The following is a 16,976-nucleotide window of genomic DNA, read 5'->3' on the forward strand; positions in this document are numbered from 1 at the left end:
AATAACTCATAATGTTAAACATCTGATAACACAACTCTCATCTGCTTCTGTTTCTATTAAGAAGACAGTGAAGATGAATCTCTTTTAAAATAAACACACAGAATAATTCTTCATTTAGTTTTTATTCGTTTGTGATTTGGTTCTGTTCAGTAGCGCTGGTGTGAAACAGATCTTTCTAATGGTTTTAGAGCTCAGCCCTTTGGTTTTAAAAGTTTAAGTTAAATGAGGGTGTATCCAGAATTTCAGGGAACATTGCTAATGAATATGTATTATATATGACGTCTAGTTCAGTCTTAGTCTCTCTCTCTCTCTCTCTCTCTCTCTCTCTCTCTCTCTCTCTCTTTCTCTCTCTCTCTCTCTCAGTTGAAATACAGACTCAGTTCTGCTTTTCTTTTGCAGTAAAGATGCTTCGGGCGGTGCGAGATCAGGTCAGGAAACATCCTGGAGTAAGTATTTTATTTTGCTTGTTATTCATCTTTACTCAATTTTCAATTTAAAGACACTTTATTGGCATGATTGTGTCACTTACAAATATTGCCAAAGCATTATAAATAAAACAAGAAACATACACAATAGTAACAAAACATACAATAACACAATATTTACTCTCTCTCCAGCATCGATCAACACTGTAGTACTAATAAATCTGAACATTTAACAACATTAAATATATTTTCCAAAGAAAGCAAAAGATGAAATATTTGGATATTTGATGATGGTAATTCAGTTGAAGTGAAAATATTCAGATTGATTATAAATTGATTGTGTTGTGTTGTGTTGTGTTTGGCAGCTGGTTCCACAGTTTTTCTTCATCTGTCTGGGCATGGGTGGAGCTTTTCTTTATTTGTTTCGTCTTGCAAAAGGACCTCATGTCATGTAAGAATTGTTTTTAAACACACTACTGTAACTTATTCTTTATTTAAAAAATAAAATCATAAAATTTGTTCATGAAGACTCATCAAAACTATAAAAAAAACAGTAAACGGTTGTGTTTTAAATAGAAAAAAAACTATTTTCCATTCTGGATTCTACGGCTGATTTTTTTTCAGTCCAAGTCACACATTTAAAATATATGTTGACAAAATTACATTTTTGTTTTGTAATAAAATATTAATTTTATTATTTAAAATTAATAAAATTATTAATTTTAATTAATTTATAATTATTCTAGGCTGATTTCTTCTAGGCTGATTTTTTTCTTCTAGGCTGATTTTTTTCAGTCCAAGTCACACATTTAAAATACATGTTGACTAAATTACATTTTTTTTAATAAATATTAATTTTATTAATAAAAATTAATAAAATTATTAATTTTAATTAATTAATAATTCTTCTAGGCTGATTTCTTCTAGGCTGATTTTTTTCTTCTAGGCTAATTTTTTTCAGTCCAAGTCGCACATTTAAAATACATGTTGACTAAATTACATTTTTGTTTTGTAATAAAAGATTAATTTGTTGTCACATTTTTATCCACATCACTTATGTTAAACATTCAGACGTGTGCTTAAAGATTTTAAAATATTAGTCAAGTGAACATGAAGTTTTGAATGATAGTGTATACTTTCTAAAGATCCTAAATATTTTATATCTTTTCTTTACAATGCACATTAAGGCTAAAGTTTTTGTTTGTTTGTTTGTTTTGAATATTTGGTATTGATCTCGGCTGCTAAACCACCAGCTGGAGAAAAAGCAGTAACCCAGAGCCGTGGAATGAACTCAGCCCAACTTACCAGTACAAGGTAAATCTCCTGAGGTTAAACTGTACTGCATTAGTCAATCTCAAACCTTTGGCTTTTTTGTTCTGATGTAATTTCTTGGTCCAACTTTCATATATTTTCTGACAGAAAGTTAATGCAAAAGAATAAAGATGCACATAGGTGTGAAAACTGTTATGTTTTTTATCATTTGTTATCAGAAAATGCAATAGTTTATAAACTGAGATGAGATTAACAGACCTATCATGACTTTACACATGTCTTTATTTCACCTCTTTAACAGGTGGACACAGATTTTATATTTAAAATATAAGTCTTATTCAGTCTGAGTGTTCACCAATCACAGATTATTGGTACATAAAACACTTTTCTCTTCATCTGCATTTTCATTTAAAATAGACTTTAACATTTAACATTCAAAACTCTGTTTTCTGAGGTAATTGATGGTCGTGCCATATACACCGTCTACAGTATATATTATTATAAATATAAATGTTCTTATTTTTTTATAGTTTTAAATTCAACCAAACTGATTGCTCAGTAAAATCAGATTCACTGACAGATAATGTCAAGTTCGTTTTAAATTTCTGTGTGACAAAGGTGATGATGTCCATTGTTTATTTCTATCAGTCATATGTGTTTGTGTATCCAGTAAACAAACACTCAGCACTGTTCTGTCTGAACCGTTGATCTGCTACTGTTAGAAATGAAAATGTAGCCGCTGTAAGCATAACTATAAGAAATGATCAAATACTGAAATAACATCATTTCTTTTTCAGTTTGTGGCCATTAACACAGACTACAAAAACCTGAAGAAAGAAGGACCAGACTTCTGACTCCTGACAGAATCACAACTGATGTTTTTTTAATGACTTCATTATACTCTCTTTTAAAAATAAAATGATTATTAAAACAAAATAAAAAAAAGTTTTATTGATGAATGCAATAGTTGAAAAAAATGACACATCTTTCTAAAATGACAAAAGTTTTCATTAGAATCTGGTGAAAATCTGTTTGGTGTTATTTATGTAAATGTGCAGCTTTCTAGAGACCGAAATGAAGCTGTAGAGATGACGTGACCTCACTGCAGTGTCGTGAGAAAGACGTGAGATCAGCAGATGTTTCTTCTCTTCTCTAAACAGAGATTAAAGTAGTAAAGACTCGTGGGAGAAAGATTGAACTCCCTCAGGAAGATGACCTTTAAAAACACTCCACTCAAATCTCACACTTACATGTGTTTACACACAAACTGCTACACACACACAAACACACTCACACACACACAAACACACTCACACACAAACACTATCTCTCTCTTCTTCATCATCATCATCATCTGATTATATTGCGTCTTCCTTTTAACCCGTCTGTATATTTTTGCAGGCTGTCTAAACAAACAGAGGAAATACTTGAAGTTATAATTCTCTTCTCACAGGACAACAATTTCACCTGCTGTTAGTATAAAAAACAAACAGCAATGTTTGAAACTTACATTTTTGAATTGCTGTGTTGTTTGTTTGGTATTATAAAACCATCCAAGCTCTTAATGTGATGTCCGCATGCAGTGGCACATATTGAATTGTTTTTATTTATATTTTATATCTCTAGAGATTAATATACAATTCCATATAAGAGTACATTTCCTTACTGAAAATCAAAAGACAATTGCTTCAAATATTTCATTAAACTATTTCCCACTTTCTTAAAACTTTAAATACAAAATCAAATCTTTAAACTGTAAGTGTAAATTGCTTCAGAAGGGTGTTACTTTGATCGTATCTGTGAGTATGCACCATTACGCACAGTTATAATAGCTTCAACTCATATCTTAACACTAGATGTTATGGTTAAGTTTCAGATGACTTTTGCATATTGTAGCTTTTTCTTTTTTCATTGCCTCTGTTTTTGAAAAAAAAAACATAATGCTTTTACTTATTGAGCTAAAGCGGGCTATGTTTGTTTGGATCAGGACAGGTGTGTTTTTCAATACTAGATGAGAGGTGAGTTAAGGTTATGGGTTGGACAGAAAGATCTGATATGTTTATTGCTTATAAAGCTGCAAGTATCTTCAGACAAACAGTCAAACGCTCTCTTCTGTAGGTTTGTCATGTATCATGCACACACAGACATAAAAAATAAACTTTTATTTGACAAATAGTTTTATTTAACGTGAAGATTTTAAAAACATTGTAATTCCAGTTGTGCTGTAACGTCCATTTATTGGCAGCAGATAAGAAGCAGAACAAGTGCACAGCTTTTCAAATCAAACACATGCAAAATATACTACTGGGATATTTGTAAAGCACACATTGCACACATTTAATCCCTTTCAGCTAATCGTAATCAAATAAACTGATCATGACTATAGATTTTTGATCAATTGTAGTAAGAAATGAAGCTAGGATTTCATTTTTACACATGCAAACAGATGCTGAAGTCTCTGATGATGAGCTGAGAGACGGAGCAAAGCTTTAAGATCTGAAACATTTCAACACACAATGTGCAGATCACAGATCAGGTCCTAAAATTTATTTATATGATTTTGCATAGGGCATCATTTTGGTAAAAGTGAGTCATATATAGCATACACTACATCCCAATTTAACAACAATGCACTAAAAATATGTCTACGTTTTGTTATGTCTAATATTCATAATGTTATAACTTATGTACTTTATTAAATCAGTACTTTATTTATTGCAATGGTCAGTGAGTTTGATATTTGACCATGCAATATTTTAAGGATCCACATTTGAACATACTTTGGTATTTGAAAACTATTCAGGACAGAGAGTATGTTATGTGAACTGGGACGCAGGGATTTTTTCTTCTGTTCTCTGTGAATTCTTTCAATCTCAATGGTTTCACTCAGATCTCCTCTAACAGATCAGCTGGAAAGAAGCCCAGTTTACGGCCGGTGCTGACCTTCAGATATCCATTCACTTCTTCTCCTTTCTTCACCACAATCTAAAGATGAGAAGCAGATATTTACACTGAAACACTGAATGAGCTGTCAAGTATTTTCACGTTCTATGTGCTGTATGGTTTTTTTGCATCCATTTAAAGAACAGACTTTGTATTATAGTTTTCTGTCTGACCTGATCTTTCTTCAGTGTGATCTGGCCCATCTCTCTGTTTCCCACAAAAGACCGTGTCACTTTATAGGTGCGCTCTCCTGTACGAACTCTGATGATGTACGTCATGGGTAAGTAACCCGTCTTCTCACCAATTTTACCCTATAACACACAGACACACACACATGCATACATACACACGACTTTTACAGTACTGTAATGAGCACATCCTTGAGACACAATACTTTTTATAGACGGTTTTAATAGCAACAACATAAACAAACGACTTTTGTGGCTTGTTAACTTCCGGAAGACATCAGAAATCAATAACAACAGTCCCTCTAGAGTAGATTATTTCTGATAACAAGCAAAAAAAAGAAAAAAACAGTAAAATACCTAAGTTCAAATCATAGCTAAAGCGTATCAATCATTACACTGAGCTTCTGCTGGCACAATCTCATTTTAACATCGGGCATTCAGTCATCCGACCACCAGAGGGCATTATTGCCTGAGTATTGACTTTGCTGTTCTTCTCTCTCTACTTCCTGTAGCAACCTGTTATAAGCCATCTCAAGTGTCTTACATGCGAAGTATTGCCAGCTGTCATTACCGAGTGTTTTCTCACAGCCTGTATTGTTTGCCACGTGCATGTCTGTTTGCCTGTTTGTGGATTAAGATTTGGATTTCCTGATTGTTATTGAACCACTGCCTGTTTATTGACCACGATTCTCTGCCTAACCCTTGTTTGAACTGCTGTCTACAAATAAATATCTGCAAATGGATCAGTCTCATCTGTCTGTGTCAGTCTCCTTTACAATAATTAGATACTTTGTAACCCTCAAGTTAAAATCTTTTCAGACTGGGGAGAAGGTGAAAGGTATTGGGTAGATATTTTTGGAAAAAAATCATAATTTTGAGTTATTTCCCCTGATATTGTATTAACAGTTATCATTTTAATGAATAGTATTTTCCAAGGCTTTGAACCGATTCATGGAACGAAAACAAAAAACAGAAACTTTTGATGTTTTGCAAGGAACAGAAACGATATCAGAAACTTTCAAAAAATATATGTTCTGGAACAGAAACGTTTATTTAAAGTAATGGTAGCCGGTTAATATCGTTATTTTTTCGTTCTTTGACAAGATTTCTGTGCAATACTAGGTGAAGTTCACTTCCGGTCGTCGATGACTCGTAGGAGAAATGAGAAGCTTGCCACCACCAAGTAGCCTACTCAAGCCCAAGTCTCTAATGCTCAATCATAAGAGGTAAATATTGTAGGCTACCAAGTATCTTAAGATGTTTGTTTTTTACTAATTAGTGGTGTAACGGATCACAGTTGATCCGTGATATGTACAGATCATGACCCACGGTTCGGCTCGCATGCGATTCAAGGATTAATACGCAAATGTAAATAGTGTGAAAGTTGGTCATTTGCACGTGTTTCAAAGGCTTACAAATGTTAACACTTAAGTGATTTTAAACAATTTAACTGCTAAAAGACGCTAAAGTGAGCAATTTTCTGTACGCACATGCGGTTGAATGTGTCCGGTCCAACTCCAATCAGACGTGATTATCCCTATGCCCTTCAAAGATCAATACTCTTGTTGTATAAACTTGAGAGAGAGTTGCGCTACTGTGTCTCATACTTTAGTGTGTAGTCCATTCAAATAGATTTGGTGAATAAAGCACTGAAAAACAACGTAATTTTCACTTTATGTGGAGTGACTGTTTATGCTGCATCTTCCCGAAGCGCTGTTTGGCATTCGTCCTCCGTCTATGTGTGTGCGCGTGTTTGTGCACTCAACAAATGTAGGCATGTCAGAATTACAGTTATGCCGCTTACATAATTTAGCCTTTTTTAATGTTTGATGACAAGATAGAGACTTAAGTAAAATTATGTAGACTAATAATTTAAGTTTAATGTCCTAATGATCAGCCAACTTATTTTTGTATGTCCCACAGCTGACATTAGTGATGCACCGATGTATCGGCCGCCGATATTAATCGGCCGATATTTGATGAATTTGAAAGCATCGGCATATCGGCAATAGCACGAGAAAGGCCGATACCGATTGTTTATTAATTAACTGCATAAAGAAATCCATTATATGTAAAAAATTAGTTAATGTTGTTAATAAAATAAATGCTGAATAGCTAAAACCACCTTTGAAGGTTGTCATGCTGTCTTATTATATTTGTTTTAGCTTAATTTGTGCCTCTCTTATTATGTTGGTCAGTTGAATGTTAATTAGATCCAATCCATGTTCAGTAAAAATAATTTGATGCAGAAATAAACTAGCTAATAGACCAACTGTATAGTATTGTATACAAGTGTTTAATATCAGTATCGGCATCGGTATCGGCCAGAAGTTGTCTGTTTAAATCGGTATCGGCCCAAAAAATCCTATCGGTGCATCCCTAGCTGACATGGAACGTTATTAACTGGTTTGGGAACTTTATTTTTTTGTTCTAACCTGTTCAGGAACGTCAATTTTAGGGTTGAACCGGAAAACGTTATAATACTGTTTCTGTTCAGAATGAACCAATTGTGAAAAAATTCTGGTTCAAAGCCCTGGTATGTACATTGTTTTCATTTCATTATCATTGTTTACCTGAGGTTTAGTCCTATCAGTTATTAGGAGTTGACATGTTTCAGAATGGTGTTATGTTTTAGGTAACTAGACGGTGATGAAAATAATAAGGTTGGATTTGGTGACTTACACGCCCAACTCAGAAACTCAAGACTTAAAGAAAATCCATAGTTTCTGCCCAGCTAACAGAAAAAAGTTCTAAGAACGTTCCCTGAAAGTTTTTAACGTTCCCAAAAACGTTCTGCCAACGTTAAAAGTGTCCGGTTTTCTTGACGTTCTAGGAGCGTTTTTGTGTTGTCTCAACGTTGGAGGGGTGTTACATTTTGCCATTTTTGAGCGTTGTGACAGTGTCATGTTTTAATGTTCACAGTCACACAATGTTTAAAACAACAACTGTTTGTTGTATTGACTTGTTTGATTGTTGTGTAGATGATAGAGAAACATTGCATTTTGTTATATTTATTTTTTATATTTATATTATTTTATTGTGTTTATTATATATTATATATTTATTATTTATTTATTTATTAAGTTTGGATGTTGATGTTTTGTTTCATTTTGAGTCGCCATTGTTGTGATTGGTGTTCGTTTTGGTTGGGCTCTTGGGCCTTGTCTTTTGCTTGCTGGTTTTTTCCCTGGTTGTGTTGGCTTCTTGTTGGTGCACCACATTTGTTGTGGGCATGTTGAGTTGGTGGTGTGATTCTGTGGTGTGGTGGTTGGTACATAATGGTAAAAAATCATTCCTAATTAATTTACTAATCAAAAGTTTATTTTCTGTCAATAATGTAAATGAGATCCAGCACTTTCACAGCAGTTTGTCATTAAAGAGTTTTAGAAACTTTGGACAAAAAATACCCGCTATTTAATTGGGACGTACAAACATCAAGAATCAGACTATGAATCTCAATCATGGTGACAATTAAATGAAAAACTTCATGCTGCAATGCATGCTGGGTATTAACAAATTACAAATCTCATTCAGGACTCCCAGCATGCACTGCAGCATGGATATATAATGATTCTTTTTCCCAATTTTCTTTGTCACCATGGTTGAGATTCATAGTCTGATTCTTGATGTTTGTGCGTCCCAATTATACAGCAGATATTTTTTGTCCAAAGTTTCTTAAACTCCTTAATGACAAACTCTGAAAGTGCTGGATCTCATTTACATTATTGACAGAAAATAAACTTTTGATTAGTTAATTAATTAGGAATGTTTTTTTACCATTATGTACCAACCACCACACCACAGAATTACACTACTAACTTAACATGTTCATAACAAATGTGGTGTATTAACAAAAAGTTAACACAACCAGGGAAAAATTAGCAAGAAAAAGACAAGGCTCAAGAGCCCAACTAAAACGAACACTAATCACAATAATGGTGACTTAAAATGAAACAAAACATCAACATCTAAACTTACATATAATAGATATATAATATATAATAAATATAAAATAAATATAATAAAATAATATAAATATAAAAAATAAATATAATAAAATGCAATGTTTCTCTATTATTTACATAACAATCAAAGAAGTCAATATAATAAACAGTTGTTGTTTTAAACATTGTGTGACTGTGAACATTAAAACATGACATTGTCATAACGTTTAAAAATGGTAAAATGTAACATTCCTCTTACGTTGAGACAACACAAAAACGTTCTTAGAACGTCAAGAAAACTGGACACTTTTAACGTTGGCAGAACGTTTTTGGGAACGTTAAAAACTTTCAGGGAACGTTTTTAGAACTTTTTTCTGTTAGCTGGGTGGCTGGTAAATAAGATCATATATGAAAACAGGTGGACATAATCAGTATGATATCTGGATTAGGGTTTATTGGTGTTTATTGGAGTAACTCACCCTCCACCACTCCTCATTCGAATCATCCAGAACTGTAATACGATCACCTGGACTGAAAGCACAACAATTTACATGCAGCATCATCTAACCACATATAGAAATCAAATCTATAAATGTAAATCATTTATGAGGCTCATGCTTATGTATACAATTAATAGATAATATAAACAGACAGACTTACTGGAAGTCCAGGTCATCTTTCTCAATGGCTTTAAATCGATATAAAGCCAGATAATAATGAGACTGACTAAACGTCTGCTGCTGCTTCTTATTCTACAATCATCAAACACAGTCACTTAACCAGTTATAGTTAACCACAAACACTCAACCTCACATAAACTGATCATTAAATAATGCTTATCAATTGATTCACTTTCAAACTATCCATTTTTTGTCAGGACATAAGAATGTTTTTAATGTGGTGTATGCAATACAAACTGTGAATAGTAACATAGTTCATGTGTGCATCCACAAAACTAAAGCAGTATAATGAAGAAATAAAAAAGGTGTTGTGTTATGTTATGTATTCTGATGTCCATGACAATAAAGAGTTACTGTAGTGAAGATGCCAACAGCAGTAAGTCTCAAGTCTAACACCGCTGTCATACATCTTAAAAAGCTTATTTGTCTGTGATGATGAGAAGATGAATGCAGCACTTCAACATGAATCCTTCACTGCTGGCATTTCTTACCTTATCATCTGCAGCCGTCTTATCTTTCTTATCTCCATCTTGCTTTCCTAACCAGAAAAGACAGAATGTGGTCATTCAACATCTCTTCTTCAAATCATGAAAAGATTAAAGATGTTAAAAAGTAATTTTGTGGCTTTTTGTGAAGGGACGATGGATGTCAATGAATAGAATAGATGAAAAATGCTTTTGCACAGCTGGGTCAGTGACAAAAACAAGATGAGAAATTCAAAAATCTTTTTAAAAACTTGTTTTAAAAGCACGCATCAGGTTTATTACAATGCACATGGTGTATTTATGTTCATTTTATGCTATAAAAAATTACATTTGCACCATTTTTAGGAAAGTTAAGTCTGAATGGACCTGAAATTGTCAAATGGTGTAACCGCCAATTGTGGCAGAGAAATATTAAATATTTTATCCACCTTGAAAAAATATATTTAATTTCATTAGTTATTTCTAAATGTAAATTTTAATGTGTTTTTGTAATATTTGTCCTAACATATGCTGAGACCAGCTCTTTGATTCAGTTTTTCGAAGCAGTTCGAAACCCACACACGCTGGCGACCCCTGCTGGTCAAAATAGTGTAAAAGCAGATGTGTCCAAACATTTTACAATTTTTTTTACAAAATAATAGCAAGATTTTTATTAAAATATGTTTAAAAAATTATTTAACTTAATTAAGACATAGTTAAAAGTGTATTATGTGTTTTTAGTTTTATTTAGGGCAAACAAATGATTAAAACTAACTACCCTTTTAATTATGCACATTTTTGTCATTAAATCTGTCTATAAACAAAAAGTAGACAAAATGGCAGTGTTATTAGTCAGAAGGATAAATGTTTTATTAACTTTTATAATAAAACTGACCCGAGTTCACCGAAACATATTAAACACTGGTCATGTGATCAACTCCCCCTAGTGGTGAACCATCAGATTTTCGAAACGTTTCGAAACAGTTATGACGTAATGAAGCCTCGTTTGTTAAAATCACGTGACTTGGGCCAGTTTGAAACAAGCTCCGAACCACTTATTCGAAACAAAAGATTCGTAAATGTTTCGAAGCCTCATGAAGCAGTTCTTCGAAAACGACCATCACTAGTTATCCTGTTATCCTGTGCTGTGTCTGTTTGTTTTTGACCCGTGCCTGTTATTCTGGATTTTGATTGTTTGCTGCCTGCCTTGACCTCTTGCCTGTTTGTTGGTTGATTGTTTGCTGCCTGCCTTGACCTGTTGATGTGACTACTCTTTTGGATTGCCCTATTTGGATGTGTTTGCCTGCCCTTTGGGAATTCGTTTTAATAAACCTCTTTTGCACATGGATTCATCTCTCTCTTGCTTTGTGTGAGCAACCCACGTTACAGTAATCTGCAAATTTATTTTGAAATTTTAACCCTTTTACATTTAATTAAACCTTACGGACACAAAATAATTAACGTCACGTCATTGACCCAACTACAAACAGAGAAAAACGGACAAAAAAGAGTGATGAATTATTTTAGACCATTATAAAATATATTTTTTGTAGATTGTTAGGGTTAGGGAAGTGTATAAACAAGTTGTTGCAAAGATATTTCTAGTAAGTTGAATGTCTGTTGAGGGATCATCACAATAAAGTGTCAAATATTAAGCAGTCAGTGTACTACATAGTTGACAAGAAGTCATTAAAATGTCTAAAGTGGACTATTCAAATAAAGTGTTACCAACTCTTCTGTACCAGTGACTCATTTAAACACCATAACATTCATGCATTCAAGTGACAAGTCTGTGATTGGACACTAAAAAGCATTGCATATGTAACGGGGTGATATGAGTTCGAGACTGCATTTCCCATAAGGCTATGCAGTAGCGTAATGTTTACGTCAGCACGCACTATAAATAGACGCACGGTATAGCATAGCGTGTCCTCCTCTTTCATTCATTGATTCGGCCAACAAGCAAACATTATTATAAGGTAATTTGTGCTTGATTGTGTTTGCTTGTGTAATTATATGGGGTGTGCAGTAGCATAACACGCTTTCGTTTCATTTATGCATTGATGATGTATACAAGTATTTGCTACTAAGTGATTTGCGCTTCATGCTGTCTGTAGGTACTATAAATAGACTTATAGTAGTGTGGATTGCTTTCACCTCATTTGTCGGGTCTACAAACAAGCTTGTCGATCTTCAGGTAATGAGAATTTATAAAGAAATTAGTAGGTTAAAGGGGTAGAAAGAAAAGTGTTTTATGATGTTGTCATCTTTCAGAAAACCGTGCGTGATAATGGTGATTGGCCTGACGACAGAGTCTTCACAGAGTATGAGTGATGTATGAGCGAAATGCTTGTTAGAGGTAATGAGTATTAATAAGTCTTTCTGTTAATATGCTAAAAGAAGTTTTTGCTCATAAAGGTTGTTTTGTAGGTTCCTTTTTAATAGAAGAAACAACCGGTTGGTTTTAATTCTGTCTTTCTTAGATCCAGATATATTTTTAAGGTATTTTCTTAATTTGGTAAAACCTCTAATTTAATTTAAGGGTTGATTTAAGGAATTCATATTTAGTGTTTGTTTTACAGGTCGAGCACGACTATTGTTACTATTTTATATTTTGATTTTTGTGGTGAATTACCCCTTTCTCATTATATAAGTGATTTATGATTATTATTAGTATTTGTGTAATGATTTGAGGGTTTTTATTCATTATTATTATTATTTTTATTTTATTTTTGTGAAATGTATGATTAATTTTGTTTCTTCTCTTTGTAGTTTTCATCCTTTCTGACTCTCGGCAGCACAGGGGCTTCCCTTGTGGGTGCGACTGGCACTGGTGCGGTGGTGGGATATTCTTGTGACGTGGCACCTTTTATTGTGTGCTGTGATTGCTGTGTTGAAGTGGGGTTGCATTGCAGTGGTTGTCTATCCTTCACAATTCCAGTGGTGCCTTTTAAGGAGCCCTGTGATTTTGTCATGAGAGTGTAAATATTTTTCTACATCATGAGGTTTGCCATAGTATTTTAAATATTTTATCATGTTATGTGGAATTAGAAGTTTTGTATTATAAATAAAACTGCTTGTAAAAGTGATCATTGCTATTACCGTCTGTGGCATTTAACTTATATATATAAATACCGGCCAGGTCTGGTTGGTTACAATTGGCGTAGTCGGACAGGATTTTTTTTTCTTTCTCTTTTTTTCCTTTTATTTAATTCTGTAATTGTTTTTTGGGGGGTCACCACATATTGTTGGTAAGTAACAGGTACATGTACTAGTAGCAATAGTCGTGCAAGAAGATAGCTGTCTTGATTCCCTTAGAAGCCGCCTCCTCCTGAATTATCTTGACTTCTCTTTGAACTCTTTTCCAGCATGTCTGAAGATTTGCAGCAAGAATTAACGGACCTGCGTGAACAGCTGCGTAGTTTGCAAACATTGAATGATCAATTGAGGAGTCAAGCATTACCATCCAGCGGACATGTTGTAAATTCATCCTCCTCAAACCCTAATACTCCTCCAATGTCTCTTCACAGGGCGCTGTATGTTCCTAGAGAGAGAAAGTGCCCACGTTTTTATGGACATTCAGATTCATCATCCGTGACTGTGGAGGAGTGGATTGAGGAAGCTACTATGTGTATTGAGGGTAGAGGTTGGTCAGATAGGGAACAAGTATTGTTTATACTGGATCATTTAGGAGGGGAAGCAAGGATGGAGGTAAAGCTCCGTCCTGCTGCTCAGAGGGAGAGACCAGAACTTATTTTTAATGTTTTAAAAGATATGTATCATGGTAAACAAACTTTTGTGCAGTTACAGCAGAAATTTTTTGAGAGAAAACAACAGGAAGGAGAGTCTCTTATGGAGTTTTCCCATTCCTTAATGTCATTAATGGATGCAGTCTTAAGTAGTAATCCTAACAGTGTTCCTAACGATGACCAGGTGCTTCGAGATCAATTTGTGGAGCATGTAAGGGATGTTACTTTACGACGTGAACTCAGACGATTTGTGAGGCAAAAGCCTTCTTGTTCCTTACTAGATGTAAGAGGTGAAGCAATTAGGTGGGTGGAGAAAGGAGAAATAGCGACTGTTACGTTAGTACCACAATCATGGTGTAATAAGACTCAAGGTAGAGTAGTTCAGTTTGACAAGAAAATAAATAGGTTTGGGGAGTCTACTGAATTCAATGAAATTAAAGATATGCTTAAGAGTCAGCAAAAACAGATAGACGCTATTACTAAGTGCCTTAACGAACTTAAGCCTACCTCTGATAATCCCCCTTCTCCTAGAGTGAACACTCGAAGATGCTTGCGCTGTAATAAGCTTGGCCATATTGCCAGATATTGCCGTCAGCCTTGGCCTATTGATGTTAGTTCTAGACCACTAACAGTTGATATCAGTGAAGTTTCAACTGAAGAGCCTTTAAACTAGTACCCTCTGTTGTCATGAGCCACACAACAGAAAAGGGTAGTAATGGCTCAAAGTCATCGATGTCAGCATGTCCTTCTGTTTTACAACATTTGGTTGGCCAGTGTCCAACAGTAACTGTTCAGATGGGGAAAGTCACTGTTCCCTGCCTCTTGGACACTGGTTCAATGGTAACTACGATAACTGAATCATTCTTTAATAGCCATTTTAAATCATTAGGTGAAGAGGTTCTTAAAGAATGTAGTTGGCTTCAGTTGAAAGCAGCAAATGGTCTAGAAATCCCATATGTTGGGTATTTTGAGACAGATATGTTAGTGTTGGGACAAACTATTTTGAAAAGAGGTGTTTTGGTAGTTAAAGATTCTGTTGACACTGTTTTGCATCAAGGGAGGGTGCTCACTCCAGGATTGCTGGGAATGAATGTTATTGGCCAATGTTATAGTGAATTGTTTGAACAGCATGGCGCAGCATTGTTTTCAGCACCTTTAGTTAAACAAGCTGAGCCAGGATGGAAGGATGCCTTATTGGAGTGTCAGAGAGCCGAGAACACCCATACAGCCAGCTTTGTGGGTCATGTACGAGTGCAGTCTGATTATCCACTGCAGATTCCGGCAGGCACGTTAAGGTTAGTACCGACCTCTTGTCCGAAAGGTTTTGGTTGCAAAAATACAGTTGCATTATTGGAACCACAGGAATCAGGAAATAATGGGTTACCACCAGGGATTTTGATTTCCCCTGCTTTGGTTCAGTTAAATCAAGGTTTTGCACTGATCCCTGTAATAAATGTTAGTACTGTCTCTGTCAGTTTGCAACCAAAAACTAGATTGGGAACATTGGTCAGGGCGGAACTAATTCCTTCGCAATGTCAGGGTTTCTGTTTTGAAAAAGTAGGTAACACACATACGGTCATAGTTCAATCTCAGATGTCCGTTTCTACTGCAGAATCTGACATTGACTTGGAATTACCAGGGCTTTCGGAATCCGAACAAGGGTTAGTTAAGGATCTCTTAGCCCGATATAGTGATGTTTTTTCAAAAAACGATGGCGATCTTGGATGTACTTCATTAATTGAGCATCACATACCCCTGACGGATGATATTCCAGTGCGCCAACGCTACCGTAGACTTCCGCCGAGCCAGTTTGAGGCTGCCAAAGCTCATATTAAGCAGCTGTTGGATGGCCAAGTCATTAGGGAGAGTTGCAGTCCTTAAGCATCCCCCATAGTGCTAGTTAAAAAGAAAGATGGCTCCTTACGAATGTGTGTTGATTATCGACAGTTAAACGCTAAAACTCGTAAGGATGCCTTTCCTTTACCTAGGATAGAGGAATCTTTGGATGCGTTGACTGGTGCAAAATGGTTCTCGACACTCGATTTGGCCAGTGGCTACAATCAAGTTCCGGTAGCAGAAGCGGATAAGCCTAAGACTGCTTTTTGTACACCTTTTGGTTTGTTTGAGTTTAATAGGATGCCATTTGGATTGTGTAATGCTCCAAGCACTTTTCAGCGATTAATGGAGAGGATTTTTGGTGATCAGAGTTTTCAATCCTTGTTGTTATATTTGGATGACGTGATCATTTTTTCATCCTCTATAGATCAACACTTGCAACGTCTTGAATTAGTCCTACATCGTTTAAGACAACAGAATCTCAAGATTAAACTTAGTAAGTGTTGTTTCTTTTGCCCTGAAGTCCATTATTTGGGTCATGTCGTTTCTGCTGCAGGTGTAGGAACTGATCCCGATAAGGTGGCAACTGTGGTAAACTGGAGACGACCGGAGAATGTTCAGGAGCTCCGATCGTTTCTAGGATTTGCTAGTTATTACCGGCGGTTTATTAAGGGTTTTTCTAGTGTTGCAGGTGCCTTGAATCGCTTAGTTGCAGAAGTTGCCTCTAATCGAAAAGGCAAGTCATCAAAGATGTGTCTAAAGAACAGCTGGACTGAAGATTGTGAGTATGCCTTCCAAACATTAAAAGGGCTGTTAACAAGTGCTCCCATCCTGGCTTATGCAGATTTTAGTAGACCTTTTGTTTTGGAAGTGGATACAAGCCATCAAGGATTGGGAGCAGTTTTGTCACAAGACTATCAGGGCAAGCTTAGACCTATTGCCTTCGCAAGTCGAGGTTTACGGCCATCTGAGCGCAATATGCAGAACTATAGTTCAATGAAATTGGAATTTCTTGCTCTAAAATGGGCCGTAGCTGACAAATTTAGAGACTACTTGATTGGGCATAAGTGTATTGTTTACACTGATAATAATCCTTTAAGCCAGTATCAGACAGCTAAACTTGGAGCATTGGAGCAGCGTTGGGTTGGACTTTCTGACTTTGATTTGGAGGTGAAGTATAAGCCTGGCCGATATAATGGCAATGCTGATGCATTGTCCAGACAATATACAGCTTCAATGGCTGAGATTTCAGTGACCACACCTATTCCAGAGATGGTAAGACAATGTGTCACCACTCAAAAGTCTATATTGACCATTGACACTATTTCTGCTCTTCCCCTCCAATCTAAGACCAGTTTAAGGGAATTTCAGGAATTAGATCCAGTCATCGGTCGGTTTTTGGTCTATTGGGAGCGTCAGAAGCCCCCAACACAACAGGAGAGGAGTTTTGAACCTTCTGCAGTGACTGAGTTAGT

The 16,976-nt window shown here is 35.4% G+C and overlaps 3 protein-coding genes across 5 annotated transcripts in view; 2 read left to right on the forward strand and 1 right to left on the reverse strand.

Moving 5' to 3' along the window:
• Positions 1-323: 323 nt before the first annotated feature.
• ndufa4l2a (NDUFA4 mitochondrial complex associated like 2a) lies at positions 324-6,693 on the forward strand. Its single transcript, XM_073854896.1, has 5 exons — positions 324-446; positions 791-876; positions 1,679-1,739; positions 2,495-2,581; positions 6,684-6,693. Exons 1-4 carry the CDS (start codon positions 405-407, stop codon positions 2,549-2,551), a joined length of 246 nt encoding a protein of 81 aa, XP_073710997.1. The 5' UTR covers positions 324-404; the 3' UTR covers positions 2,552-2,581; positions 6,684-6,693.
• Positions 4,552-16,976, reverse strand: part of stac3 (SH3 and cysteine rich domain 3) — a 36,591-nt gene continuing 24,166 nt past the window's right edge. For all 3 annotated transcript variants that reach the window (XM_055216095.2, XM_055216093.2, XM_055216092.2), the window contains 5 exons: positions 9,944-9,990; positions 9,433-9,524; positions 9,252-9,303; positions 4,814-4,951; positions 4,552-4,682 (listed from right to left, as the gene is read on the reverse strand). In XM_055216095.2, the coding sequence (XP_055072070.1) occupies positions 4,584-4,682; positions 4,814-4,951; positions 9,252-9,303; positions 9,433-9,524; positions 9,944-9,990 (428 nt within the window). In that variant the 3' untranslated portion in view covers positions 4,552-4,583. The remainder of the gene's footprint in view (positions 4,683-4,813; positions 4,952-9,251; positions 9,304-9,432; positions 9,525-9,943; positions 9,991-16,976) is intronic.
• On the forward strand, positions 12,191-16,626 carry LOC141350234 (uncharacterized). Its single transcript, XM_073854895.1, has 2 exons — positions 12,191-12,275; positions 12,689-16,626. The coding sequence occupies exon 2, from the start codon at positions 13,286-13,288 to the stop codon at positions 14,336-14,338; it is 1,053 nt and encodes a 350-aa protein (XP_073710996.1). The 5' UTR covers positions 12,191-12,275; positions 12,689-13,285; the 3' UTR covers positions 14,339-16,626.

This window comes from Misgurnus anguillicaudatus, chromosome 17, assembly GCF_027580225.2.
Source record: "Misgurnus anguillicaudatus chromosome 17, ASM2758022v2, whole genome shotgun sequence".
In the NCBI taxonomy this organism is placed as follows: domain Eukaryota; kingdom Metazoa; phylum Chordata; class Actinopteri; order Cypriniformes; family Cobitidae; genus Misgurnus; species Misgurnus anguillicaudatus.